At 37.3% G+C, this 12,830-nt stretch overlaps 3 protein-coding genes and 1 long non-coding RNA gene across 14 annotated transcripts; 2 read left to right on the top strand and 2 right to left on the bottom strand.

Annotated features, from left to right (window-relative positions):
* Positions 1 to 522: 522 nt before the first annotated feature.
* LOC111284668 (uncharacterized) lies at positions 523 to 1,974 on the bottom strand. Its single transcript, XM_089762656.1, has 3 exons — positions 1,842 to 1,974; positions 1,596 to 1,728; positions 523 to 1,017 (listed from the first exon to the last, which is right to left on the bottom strand). Exons 2-3 carry the CDS (start codon positions 1,726 to 1,728, stop codon positions 758 to 760), a joined length of 393 nt encoding a protein of 130 aa, XP_089618782.1. The 5' UTR covers positions 1,842 to 1,974; the 3' UTR covers positions 523 to 757.
* Positions 1,975 to 2,722: 748 nt separating this feature from the next.
* LOC111284667 (putative RNA methyltransferase At5g10620) lies at positions 2,723 to 8,236 on the top strand. 9 transcript variants are annotated; one of them, XM_089762655.1, is made up of 10 exons: positions 2,723 to 3,315; positions 3,402 to 3,433; positions 3,545 to 3,687; positions 3,775 to 3,841; positions 3,989 to 4,066; positions 4,540 to 4,685; positions 5,556 to 5,625; positions 5,752 to 5,807; positions 5,972 to 6,040; positions 6,184 to 6,744. In XM_089762655.1, the coding sequence occupies exons 1-7, from the start codon at positions 3,249 to 3,251 to the stop codon at positions 5,593 to 5,595; spliced, it is 573 nt and encodes a 190-aa protein (XP_089618781.1). In that variant the 5' UTR covers positions 2,723 to 3,248; the 3' UTR covers positions 5,596 to 5,625; positions 5,752 to 5,807; positions 5,972 to 6,040; positions 6,184 to 6,744. The 9 variants fall into 9 exon arrangements, with proteins under 9 accessions (XP_089618781.1, XP_089618779.1, XP_089618773.1 ...); XM_089762653.1 differs by lacking the exon at positions 3,402 to 3,433 and adding an exon at positions 5,052 to 5,098 and having other exon boundaries at positions 2,723 to 3,401; XM_089762647.1 differs by lacking the exon at positions 3,402 to 3,433 and having other exon boundaries at positions 2,723 to 3,401.
* CRY3 (cryptochrome 3) lies at positions 6,868 to 11,711 on the top strand. Of its 2 annotated transcripts, XM_089762646.1 has the most exons (14): positions 6,868 to 7,424; positions 7,514 to 7,842; positions 8,100 to 8,239; positions 8,346 to 8,570; positions 8,675 to 8,800; positions 8,903 to 8,977; positions 9,160 to 9,276; positions 9,387 to 9,433; positions 9,667 to 9,743; positions 9,916 to 9,991; positions 10,152 to 10,221; positions 10,431 to 10,554; positions 10,751 to 10,800; positions 11,314 to 11,711. In XM_089762646.1, exons 2-14 carry the CDS (start codon positions 7,536 to 7,538, stop codon positions 11,521 to 11,523), a joined length of 1,644 nt encoding a protein of 547 aa, XP_089618772.1. In that variant the 5' UTR covers positions 6,868 to 7,424; positions 7,514 to 7,535; the 3' UTR covers positions 11,524 to 11,711. The 2 variants fall into 2 exon arrangements, with proteins under 2 accessions (XP_089618772.1, XP_022729224.2); XM_022873489.2 differs by having other exon boundaries at positions 6,868 to 7,842.
* Positions 11,706 to 12,749, bottom strand: LOC149518550 (uncharacterized). 2 transcript variants are annotated; one of them, XR_016343022.1, is made up of 3 exons: positions 12,431 to 12,749; positions 12,038 to 12,128; positions 11,706 to 11,841 (listed from the first exon to the last, which is right to left on the bottom strand). It is a non-coding gene; the product is annotated as an uncharacterized LOC149518550 (long non-coding RNA). The 2 variants fall into 2 exon arrangements; XR_016343023.1 differs by having other exon boundaries at positions 12,570 to 12,749.
* Positions 12,750 to 12,830: the final 81 nt, after the last annotated feature.

The raw sequence follows: 12,830 nt of genomic DNA, 5'->3' as shown, positions 1-12,830 counted from the left end.
GCAATGGGCAAAGCTCGACATTTTTTCACACATCAGCCTTAATCAATTGATCTTCACAGCAGAAGTAGGTGAATAGTGAGCCACAAAACATATGCTAGTTAATGGAAAATAAATCAACAGAAATCTCACATTGTTGATGTCATATGCCGATTCAAACACAAGCATCAATCATCACAATATGCATACACCTTAAATGGAGACGAAGTCATGCAAAATCTGATAGAGCATTTCGCAAACATTGCAAAAGTCCAACAAGCTGGAAAAATTCTTAAATACAAAGTGGAAAGAACACGTATTTTTGTGACCATTCTATGTTGCCTATAAATAGATATAAATAGGTTTTGGAGCAAGTGAATTGATGCAGCAAGTGGATTGAGTGGCAATAAGAAAAACAATAGTGAGCAGAAAATATTAGTGCAAGAGCAAGAGAAAATCATAATATTCAACAATTTAAGTGTTTTTTTAGGTATATATTGGGGTATTTTTTATCATAGAAACTCATAATATTCTCTCCAATTTAAAATAGATTTGTAGGTATATTTCCAAACAAGTAACTTTGTTATATTATTCCAATTATTGTGAATCTTAACTATGGTATTTTTACATTATTCCACTAATACTTTGTTAAGGCCCAACAAACAATTGAAATAGAACTTATATAGTCTTAGGTCAAACAATACTGCACCTTTTGAACTATGAAATCCAGATCACCACAAATAATCAACCGAAAACAGCACAGATGATGAGTTCAAGCAAATTAACCAGGGCCAACTTTAGGAATGTCATAATGCTCAGTTAGATTAGCCCAATATTGGTTAAATTCCTGAATGCGATCATGGTGTGATTTGCTTGCCATCTTTGCCAGTGTTCTGAGCTCAAGTTCGTGTGTCTGCTGCAGGAATTTTCTTTCAGCTGGAGTAAGATGATCCTCAAAAGCATTAAAATCGCTGCCATCTTTATCAGTCTCATGTAGGTCCTCCTCAGTAGTCTGATTTGTTGGCAAGCCTGTGTTTTCACCTGTAAATCTCCAAAATGAAGAACACAACACTACGGTGTAAGTCAGACATGACCAGATAATAAAAAATGAAGGACACTGGACACTATACACTCAATAAGCAAATCCAGAAGCAGAATCATGATCAGAAACTCAAAAAGCCATTATTAAAGAAGGTTATTTCATTTAGAGGCGATCGCAATCTTTCTCTCCGATTTACAGTACACCAAGATCTCAAATCTGCATTGAGTTAGCAGCTGACTTGGAAGGGAAAAACAGAAGACATTCCAATCTTCCAAAGGTCATGACTTGGAAGTTCATAATTTGCGCATGAAGTAGGAAGAAAGCTCAATAAAAACCAAAATATGTCCTAGACAGCACATTGGTCTAGAAAAGCTTGAGCAGTAAATAAACAACACATTGGTCTAGAAAAGCTTAAAGCTTTCACAGAACATTCTGTTCAATCATAGATTATAACACCGACAACTAATCTCCCAACTCTTAAGAGTAGTATCAAGAAAGTATAGATACTAATGATGTACACGAAACAAACACAGAGGAAGAAGGAGAAGATAAAGCAAAAGACATGGGAAGTACCAACCTTGGTGGGAGAGGGAGGCATGACGGTGTTTGTGTCTCTTCTTCTTGTTATTGGAAATGCCATCTACTTTAACGTGGAGGGCTTTCCCCTTCAGCCTCAGTCTTCCCCCGACAATGTTCTCGTACGCCGACATCTAAAGTAACAGAAAATGCAACATTAACAAACATACTCCGATTATAAACAATAGTACGAATGAATTTTACTGACAATGCAAAATCAAAGGCATAAGGATTGAACTTGGGACACCTTTGCTTGCGTCGTTCCTTCGTTCTTAGCTCTGAAGATGTTTTCTTTCTCCTCACCACTGACCGTTCCTGTGTCACGGCTGAGACTCAACCTCTGTGGGGCTTCAGGACTTGGATATACACTCTTCCAACATCCTAGATCACTTTACGATTCACATTTTGTGAAGTATTATCCATTTTGTCCTTTCGACCTCATAATTTTATTTTATAAAAAACGCCGCATAAAGAGAGAATGGTATAGCTCAAGATCAATTCTAATATTCAACCGATGTGAGATTCTTAATTTTACTTTAGGACCGTGATATCTTCCCCACTCCAACGAGAGCCCACTATCCGTAGTGACACATCGTTGATACCCTCTAGAATTAGCTCTACTACCACTGTCACGTGCTTTGGTCTTGAGCCTAGCAATCGTGCGACCTTAGGCTTGGAAACTTCCATTCAAGTATACCTAAGTTAGCCTTAAACAAAGTTAAGTGAGTATACACACAAAGAAGGAAGTTAAGTGAGGATACACACAAAGAAGTCACTTGGGAAAAGAATACAAGATTCTCTATTGCTGGAAGAATGTGGCGTGCTTGAGTATCTTGGATAGCTTATAAGATCACTAACTCTCATACATTATTTCCTAAGGGTAGGAGGCACCCCTATTGTGTGGTTATCATTTACACTCTAGAGGGTTCCAAAGCTTCTGGATACATACTAGATCGGTTGGACAGTCTCTAAAAGGAGACTGGTTCTAAGCACTTCTGTGTTGCACTGGTTCCAGAAGGCTTCCAGGCACTCCTGGCAGAGTGCCCACGGCCAGGGCCTCCCTGAAGCTTCTCTGTCTGGGTGCTACAGTATTTATGCCAACTTGCGCACTTGTCCCTACCAGAAGGTTTCTTGCCCGCCCCTTTGGCCTGAATGATGCTCATCTAGAGTTTTCTCTATGTCCATTGCCTGCACCACCATTCTGGAGCTATCTAGAATCTTCTGACGCAAGGTCCCTTGGCTCAACCTCAGGCAACTCTGGCAGGAACTTATCCTTGCGGCCTGGTGCCGAAGGTCTGGCCTCCTTGCGCTGGTTCTCAGGCCTTGGCTTTGCTGGAGCTCGCGCGGTGTGTGACACCTGCAGGTTCTAGAACCGAACGGACATTTCCGGAATCCATATGTGTCATTTTATCTACAGGGAAAAAAAAAAAAACAAATGAACAATAGAGAACCAACCTGTCCCAGTGCGGAGAAACGCCGTCGTTTCTACTCACTCTACAATAGAGAACCAACCTGTCTCAGTGTGGAGAACGCCGTCGTTTCTACTCACTCTACATTTACCACGACTTACGGCTTCGGGTAACTTGGATCACCGTTTGCAGTTTTGTTTGCCGATAACGCACAGTACTCTTGACGCCATTTCTAATAGTTAGTGATGACAATGGCAATCTCAGCGCGCGGTGGTAGTCTTCGGTGGACGAATGATAGCTCTTATCCGTCAGGTTCTTCTATCCTAATCAGAATCAAACTACTAATATTAGCTCTACAAATGTTCTATTCATCTCATTTCTCAAATCAAAATTATCAGGTAAAGGATGCAAATATGCTGGTCAAGCCGTGGTAAACTTTTCTGCTCCACCCCTTTTGTTACATGTCAAATTCTCGCTTCAAAATTATGAAAAATAGTAATTAATGACTATGGGTTTTTGATCGGTGTGGCTGGCTGGGCAGAGAGCATTACCTATCCGAATCCTAACGGTTGGAAAAAAGAGGTCCCGCGGTGTTCAATTGCTGTTGGATGAATATATTGCAAAGCTCAAAAGTTATTGTCATGTTGATGATGTTCAAATTCGCTCCAATCCTAAAAATACGCGGTACTCTTTCCTTTCTACCCTTTGTCTGTTGATTTAATATGTGTTCTGTTTTTATGCCGTTATGGGTGAATTTTTTCTTCTTTGTAGCAATGCGAGGGCTCAGGTTGATGATGAAGACACGGCTGTCGTCAACCTTATCAGGTCTGATGATTGGGTAGGGCCTCAAACACCATTTAACTCAACTTCCATTGGTCTTGTTTTTCTCCCCCTTCTTTTCTTTCACCTTTGTAATATTTGCAAATTTAGTTTTGTTGGCCATTAATCACCCTTGATTTGCAACTATTTACCTCTATAATTGTAGGTGGTGATGTTGGATGAGCGTGGACTAGATATTGGCTCTGAGCAGATGGCCGAATTGTTAGGAGATGCTGGGAATACGGTATGGAATACAAACCATTAAAATGATTACTGGGAATAATTGAAAAAACATGTATCAGAGTAGATTTAGTCTTATTTGACTATGTGAAACCAACTTAATGTGAAAAACGCTCAGAACTTCTTGTTTGTTGGGTGTGTATACTGCTGGAATTTCCAGCATCAGAAATTTGATTCATATTTTGCATCCTCCTCCTGATAGATATTAGCCACCACGTATTTTGCACATATTCATACATATTTTGCACTATCAAGCTCGTTGCTAGATGCCACTTTCCCAATACCAGATGCTGGCAGTTGCAAATATTTTAGTAGCCAGAACAATTATTGGATCATTTTCACTTTTTGACCTAGAGTGCAATTTAGTGATATAGGGCATGATGATGCATACTATGTAACTTCGAATTGCTTGAATTTGATTTTTAGAAAATTGAGTCATGCATAACATAAGTATTTTTGCAATTTGCCATGTTTTAGGGAGCTTCAAGATTATCATTTTGCATTGGTGGACCTTATGGTCATGGACAACAAATACGAGAACGTGCGAACGTATCAATCAAGTTGTCTTCAATGGTATTGAATCATCAAATTGCACTGCTCGTACTCATGGAACAACTTTATAGGTGAGAAAAGTTTTAACTTATAGTTCCATCTTCAATGTTACACACATTCGATATTGTGAAACATTGAAAAACATTCATTACAGATATCATATTTGTTAGTTATAACAAAATATGCTTATTTTACAGCAAGGTGATTTTTAGTCATGCTTGTTCTTTGCAGTCTTCTTCAATCTAATTTTGAATGATAATTAATAATTCATCAAAAAAAAAAAAAGAAAAAAGTGCTTATCAGTCACTATGGATAACCAATAATTTTACCTATCCTCAAGTGAAAGCTCTTACTGAATTTTTTATGTAACTGTTTACTGTTTGGTTCATTTTCAAGGACCATTTTCTAACCCAAAGTTTGCGAGCTACTTCTTGCAGAACAGGTTGAATTTGATGCACTGAGGTGGTATCGGGAGTATTGGTTGGTATGATGATTCTGCTATTGCTGTCCTGCGCAGCATATTGGAAAGTTTCAGTTGCATTTGAGTTTGGGTCAATCAGTAGTGGAGAGAGACTCATCTCTCATTGTTGCTTGAGCTAGATATAGATGGGAAATTATTGGATATTATTGAGTTAAAACCAACTTGAATTGTTAGGAGTGGTTTAATTGCTTTTTGTTGACAGTTTATGGTGGATGGTTATAATGTCTAGTCAAAATGGTTAAACTTAATTGAATTTTTAGGTAAGGGCCACAAGTGGTATGACATCTTCCTTTTTTTGTTTCATCTCTTCACATTGTCTTTTTCTGTTGGTGATTGCTTATGACACTAGTGATAAAAAAATTTGTTATAGGTGGTCATGTCAATCGTGAGATGTTATGTATTCTACTCTTTGTATATCTCTGTTCTTTACCCTATGAGAGGTGATGTATCATGATTTCAGGTCATGGACTATTCTGAAAGGACAGAAGTACCATCATTAGCCATCTTCTGTTGCAAATCATGCCAAAAAGGTAATTCTGAAATCCTTATCTGTTGCTTCTCCTTCTTTCCGGCTCTGCCTTTTTCCTTCCTAATCTTTTATATCATTCCTGGTTGTACTATAAGTTATGTCGGTGATTGGTGTTTGCATTGTCCAGATATGTAACAAAACGGGCCGCTGGGAATGCAGTCAATGCACCATGCATATGCTTAGGCATGAAATCTCCCCCTTTTTTTATTCTTATATAGTGGTCAAGATATAAAATTGAAATCTTATGTTAAGGTTTGTTATTAACTATCAGACGGGTCCATTTATCACAGATAATGAGTTAAGATTACTTAATAGGTTACATAATCTACTGTCTTCTTTTCCCTCAGCTTAGCATCGTTCTTACCAAGTTATTTGTGATCCTGCTGCCTTAATTGAACCCTTAGCCACTGAAAGATGTAGGTATCCTTACTGCACTTCTTTGTCTACCTATTTGCATATCTGATCATGAAATGATACTTTCCTTTTCTATTATTTCACTTCTGCATGTGCGGATTAAAGTTTTTGAGAGAACCTACATTCGTATTCTTATGCTTGGCAGCAACAGCAAATGGACTAGATTGAGAGTATTGTGTATGCTGCAGTGCAGACTGACATAACAATTTTGGAGTGGCATGGACGAAGAATGGAGCTTGTTGAAACCCTCACCATATAACTCAGATCTTAGGGCAAATTAAGCTTATGCATTGTCTTTACTGTATCATCCACTAACATCTTAGAGATAATCTTGCATCACTGAACCATACACAATTATAGCTGTAGAAGACGTTAACATTCAAGGCAATCCCAGGCCGAAGAAAACATGTTCAAGGAAATCTATTGTCCGGCGTAATCTTGATTAATGATTGAAAGCTCAGAGTTGGGTTTTCGAGGATATCTAATTCCACAGTTGGCACAGCAGCAATTTCTATCTAGATAAGTTTATCCTGGGAAAGTTTGATTCATCAAATGAGTAGCTATTAAGTACAAACTTAAAGAAATGAAACCTGATTGTTTTGAAATGCCCTAAAATGCTGATCAGTTTGTCGGTAAAGCAGAATTGTCCAGCTGATATCTGTATTCTGTATCATTTATTATACTAATATAGGATGAGATTCGTTCATGATTCCTTAATAAGAGAGATAATGCTAGTGCAACTATGCACCCCATGGAGGTATTTTATATTTGGGTTAACACATAATTTGACTTTTGAATTATATTAATTTTCATGATTTGGTATTTTATCTTTTATCTTTTATCTTTTATTGTGTCATATCATTTATTTTAGATATTAACTTTGTTAATAATATGATGTAACAAGAAATCAATAAATAAAATAATGAAATGTGACTTATTTTCATTGATGAATATATGCTACTTAATCATTTTATTTAATATCAATAGTCAATATTGCAAAGTAATTGATAAAAGCAAAGCTAAGGCAGTAATTTTTTTTTTATAAGTATCAAATCATAAAAAGTGATATAATCTAGTGCCACTTGTACATTAACTTTTTATTTTTGAAGAATTAGCCTTGAATGCGTCTTTCTTACCGAGTGAGAGTAGAAAAGCAAACCTCGACTGCTGTGGTCCAAACGGCACGAGAAAGCTAGCTCAAACCTTGAACCTACTGTTCTGCTTTCCTTTTTCGAAGGCAATTACAAAGCTGTGGCTGCTATTGTGACAAATCGTCGAGAACCTGCCTCTTCAGGTTCAGAGAAGGCCACGTCTTTAATATCCACGTGTCAACTGAGCAACTACTTAAAATTTTGCCAGCTACAAAGCCTAACTATGTGCAACATGGTTATTCTTCCTTCCTCCTCCTTACTTTCACTTTCGCAGAGAAAACTCATCTATCCATCTTCAATATTTGCATGTTCAACTCAAATTAGGTTCCAACTTGGCTTCCAAATCATGACTTCCACTTCAAAATGCGAACCCAAATCCGTTGCTTCTTCAACAGTTTACGAGGTTCCGGGACTAGACTCCCATGAAATGGACAGCATTGCGGAGAAAACCTTTGCAAGGTACTCATCAAAGACAGAACTGAAGAGGAATGGGAAAGGGATTTCGATAGTTTGGTATAGGAATGATTTGAGAGTGTTAGACAACGAGGCTTTGTTTAAGGCTTGGGTTTCTTCTGAGGCCATTTTGCCTGTTTACTGCATCGACCCTCGTCTCTTTGAGACCACATATTACTTTGGTTTACCTAAGACTGGAGGTATCACTTCGGTTCCTGCTTCCCGCTTTCTAGGTTGTTGTTGTTGTTTGTTTCTTTCGTTTTTTGGACTTTTTGGTGTCCGTTGATGTAATATTAAAGACTTTTAACAGCTAGGCAGTAGGAACAACTTAGATGTTGCTGGATCTTGTAGAACTTGGCTGAATTTGTTTCTATTTACTTAAAAGCTAATTAAGGGCATAGACATATTATTACTATGATAATTCATTTATATTTGCTTTCCATTTGTTTCTTGCTAGCTTTGAGAGCACAATTTATCATTGAATGCTTGGCTGATTTGAAGAAGAATTTGATGAAGAAGGGCCTTGATCTTCTCATTCAACATGGGAAGCCAGAGGACATTCTTCCTTCTCTTGCAAAAGCTTTTGGAGCTCACACAGTTGAGTGCCTGCCACTAAAATGTCTATAAATGAATCTATAGTTTATAATTACTTTCCGAGTTATTGAATTTATATAGTGTACATTTTGAAAACTAATCTAGTCAGGTATATGCCCATAAAGAAACCTGCAGTGAGGAGCTACAGGTTGAAAGATTGGTTGTGCGAGGTCTGAGACGTGTGGTTTTATCACCAGCTCAAGGGAATTCTACCAATTCAAGTTCAACAAACAACCCTAAGCTAGAACTTATATGGGGAAGCACTATGTATCACTTAGATGACCTTCCATTCAGTGTCAGCAGTTTGCCAGACGTATATACGCAGTTTCGCAAGGCATGATTCTACAGTGTCATTTTGGGTTCATTATAGTCTAGTGTGAATGATGACATGGAGCTTTTCTGTGCTAGATGTTTGTTAAAAAAATTTAATACTTGCAGTCTGTTGAAGCCAAATGCACAATCCGGGGGTGCATTAGACTTCCAAAATCTCTTGGACCACCTCCCAATATTGATGATTGGGGAAGTATTCCTTCAATTGAGCAGCTTGGACTTCACTTAGAAAAGGCAAGTTAACATGCCATATATATACTATGCATACAAATTAATTTCAATAAGCATTGAGAATGCTAGGTTTTATAGTGAGTTTTTCTTTTTCTTAATTGACAGGCTACCAAAGGAATGCTATTTTTAGGAGGTGAAACTGCTGCATTGAGCAGAGTAACAGAATACTTCTGGAAGAAGGCAAGATGAAGTGGCTTATTACTTTATTTTGAATGGCAGAATTGCATATTTACTTTCATGATCTGTACTATTGGGAGAAGTAGTACCATAGTCCATAGATGGGCTGATAATAGTGAAATAAAAAGAGAAGGTTTCTCGATTATGCTGTCTTCTTAATTAGTCTCACTTGCATGCATGTATAGGACTTGCTAAAAACATACAAGGAGACGAGGAATGGGATGTTAGGACCTGATTACTCAACGAAGTTCTCTCCGTGGTTTGCTTCAGGAAGTCTCTCTCCTCGATTAATATATGAAGAGGTTGCAAAACTTTCTGAATTTTCCTTTGCTTTTTTTACTGCTTTTACATAACCATGTTGAATAATGAAGAGGATAATTTTAACTCAGGTAGGCATTTTGATTAATACTAGGTAAAGAGATATGAAAAGGAAAGGCAAGCAAATGACTCCACATACTGGTACCTTCCATCGCTCTTGTTCTGAATGGAAAACTCTTTTCCATACTCTATTATTTGAAAACTTGACTAATTTTGAAATTTCAGTTTGTGAAATGGAAAATAGATATCTATGTTTGGGTTGGCGTAAAATTTAAATTTGAGAAAGAAGCCACTAAAACACCATGTGTTTAATCTCATATGAGGCTTGAACTTCACTAAAAACTTAATTTTACTTAATATGAAATTTGTTGCAGGGTGTTGTTTGAATTGATATGGAGGGATTACTTCAGATTTCTTTCGATCAAGTATGGGAATTCGCTTTTCCATTTAGGTAAAGATTGAAATTAGTGAATCTCTTTAGGAGTCAAACTTATGTTTATGGTGAAATTTTTTTCACTGTTTTAGCAAAAGACCTACCTTCTTTGATAGTATGAGCAATATTTTCACTATGTGAATTAATCAATAGTCATTATCATATGAATTGAAAAAGTTGGCTAATATAGGTGGCCCAAGAAAAGTGGAACAGGGATGGAGTCAAGAACAAAAATTGTTTGAATCCTGGAGAAATGGCTGTACTGGGTATGTTGTTTAATCCACCTATATGCTTGTTTGGATAAGTAAGAGAAGTTTCCAACCCATGCATCATTTTAGAATTTGACTATGCTGAAATTTGAACAGAATCTATTTCATGCATATATATACTTTATCATGTATTTACATGAATTTCGCATATTTGTAGATACCCTCTAATAGATGCAAACATGAAGGAACTATCAACCACTGGATTCATGTCAAATCGAGGCCGGCAGGTAAACATTAAGTAATGCACATTGTATAATTTTCATTTTTCCTGTAGAATATCAGTATGGGAAAGTCCCTGCATTCAAATCATAGACTAGCACGATCAAATCCTTAAATAGCATCTACATTTCATTTTTTTTTTTTTTTTTTTTTGGGAATCCTGCAAGCTGTTAAACATGTTTGCAACATGACCAACGGTTAGTCTCTTCAACTGCAGATTGTATGTTCCTTTCTTGTTCGAGACATGGGAATTGACTGGCGGATGGGAGCAGAATGGTTTGAAACATGCCTTTTAGATTACGACCCATGTTCCAATTATGGAAACTGGACGTATGGTGCAGGTGATTCACATATGCATTTCCTTTCTAGCATCTGTACTTAGAATCGGGTCTGAAATACTTTCTAAGCTAATATGTCTTCCGAAGTTTCTTAAGCTATGAATGCAGTTTTCTTGAACTTGTTAATTTATTTGTTCAACCTTTCTTTTGGAATATGACAAGTCTTTTCCTAACATTGTATAATGTTCCTTCATTTAAGGAGTTGGAAATGACCCTAGAGAAGACCGCTATTTCAGCATCCCAAAGCAAGTAAGTGCACTCAGATGTTTAAATTGTTGAAATTTTTTTCTTGGTGCATTTACACAATTTAAGTCAAATCAGTTACTTTAAGCAAATAACATCGCTTAGTATGCAATGGTCATTTTTTTCCTGGATTAAATGTCTTATTCAAAGGCATTTTGATGAGAAATTACATTCATGAAGCTGTAATACCCAGTTCTGTTCAGAATAGATCCAGCAATTTGCAGGATGAGGAACTGAGCCTCCTTAACAACTAACAAGGCGGAAAAGCAGTGTCACTTGTAATTTTAAGCATAAGCATATAATAGAAAGACACGAGAAGCACTGCACGCATGATTAACATAAGTGAAATACATTATCATTTTGTAATTAAACACAAAGGAGGATGCCGTCCATTGAAACGTAACATAATGACAAAATCATAAGGAATTTGATCTGGTCATGAAAAACTAGTCTAAAAGGAAAAAGTATTGAGCATGAGAACTTTTATAGTGTTATTGGTAACGTGAATAATTTTTTCAGGCACAAACATATGATCCTGAAGGCGAGTATGTGGCATATTGGTTACCAGAGCTTGTTGCCCTTCCCAAAGAAAAAAGGAACTTTCCTGGAAAATCGTATATTGAGCAAGTTGTACCTCTCAAATTCGGGAACACCAATAGGCACCATAATCAAAGCATGGCGAGAAGAAGCAAATTTGGTGGGAGACAGTTCGGGGCACAGAGGAGATGAAAGAAGGAAAACACATCTTTTCTTTGTTGTAATCCTGGAAGGTGTGGGCTGGCTTTACTCTTTTTTATTTTTCATTTACATCCACAGGGAAACACATTTTTCATATGCTGAAGAAGTTTTAAATATCATTCTTGCATTGAGTCGAACAAATTTTAAAATTATAAAAAATAAGCCTACATTTAGTGTTATGCAAATCCAAACAAGTGGAGTGAGTCAAGCGAAGGATGGGTTACGTGAGCTTGGCGACGGCTGATGGACGTAATTTCCTGCTATCGTTTGCTGTATTTGCTGTCTTCTCCATCAATTGATGTTTTCAGCCTACATGGTAAAGACAATTAGAAAAGCTGTTCAAAAATTACAAAGAAAAATTTATGGAAAAAAGTAGATGAAGATTTAAGGTGCTGGGTGCACACCACATGGCATAGATGCTCTTGGAACACGCAAAATAGAATGTAGCTTAGCAAGCTACTTACTAAGCAGGAAGCATTCAAAATAATAGAGGAGAGTAGAACACCTGAGGTGCAGCGCAATCAGCATCGGCTGGGTACCAAGCAACAGCACAAGAACAGTCCCAGTCAACGGTTTGGACTTCACAAAATGGTGCCCTGTATTATCAGGGCGTCAGCACTAAAAGGGACGTATGAAAGTGATGCATATACTTTATATTTTCTTTATAGGTGCGTAATTAGGGAAAGGAATTTTGATGAAGTTCCAGTAAGATGCAAAATGTGCCTTCTGATTAAAGAAAATAAAGGAAATCAAATCTGAACTCTGCAAAGTTATTCGCCTACTGCATCACGACACGATTAGTCAGAAAATGATATGATAGAGATTTTGCCTTCTAATTGCAACAAATCTTCTAAGCATTAGCACATAAACAGCAATAACATCAGGGAGTTCGAATTACCATGAAAACCAACTGAGCAAAAGAGAAAGTGAAATTTCTCTCACAATTGTCTTAGAATTTCCTCTACGCTTAAAGATCCAGCTGGAGATTTCATCCTTACAAGATAGGAAATGAGGAGAAAGTCTGAATTTGTATTTACCTGAGCCATTTCTCACATACAGTTCCGTTAACACAATCTCTTGCATCATCATAATGGACTTCCCAACATCGGAGCCAGTTGTTCAAGGAATTGGACTTGAGAAACCAGTCTGAACAGGGGATCTGAGAACCATGGTAAAAGTAGGCATGATAACCCCCAACCCCAATAAGCTCAGGTTGCAAGTAGTCAGTAAAAACAATCCATCACACTCCTTTTTGATGTGGTATGGGACATAGCATTAGGTCTTAGGCTGTGATTGAC

This window comes from Durio zibethinus, chromosome 6, assembly GCF_047325235.1.
Source record: "Durio zibethinus cultivar Kanyao isolate XHJ-2024 chromosome 6, ASM4732523v1, whole genome shotgun sequence".
NCBI classification, from domain to species: domain Eukaryota; kingdom Viridiplantae; phylum Streptophyta; class Magnoliopsida; order Malvales; family Malvaceae; genus Durio; species Durio zibethinus.
This window is presented reverse-complemented; position numbering and strand designations above follow the sequence as displayed.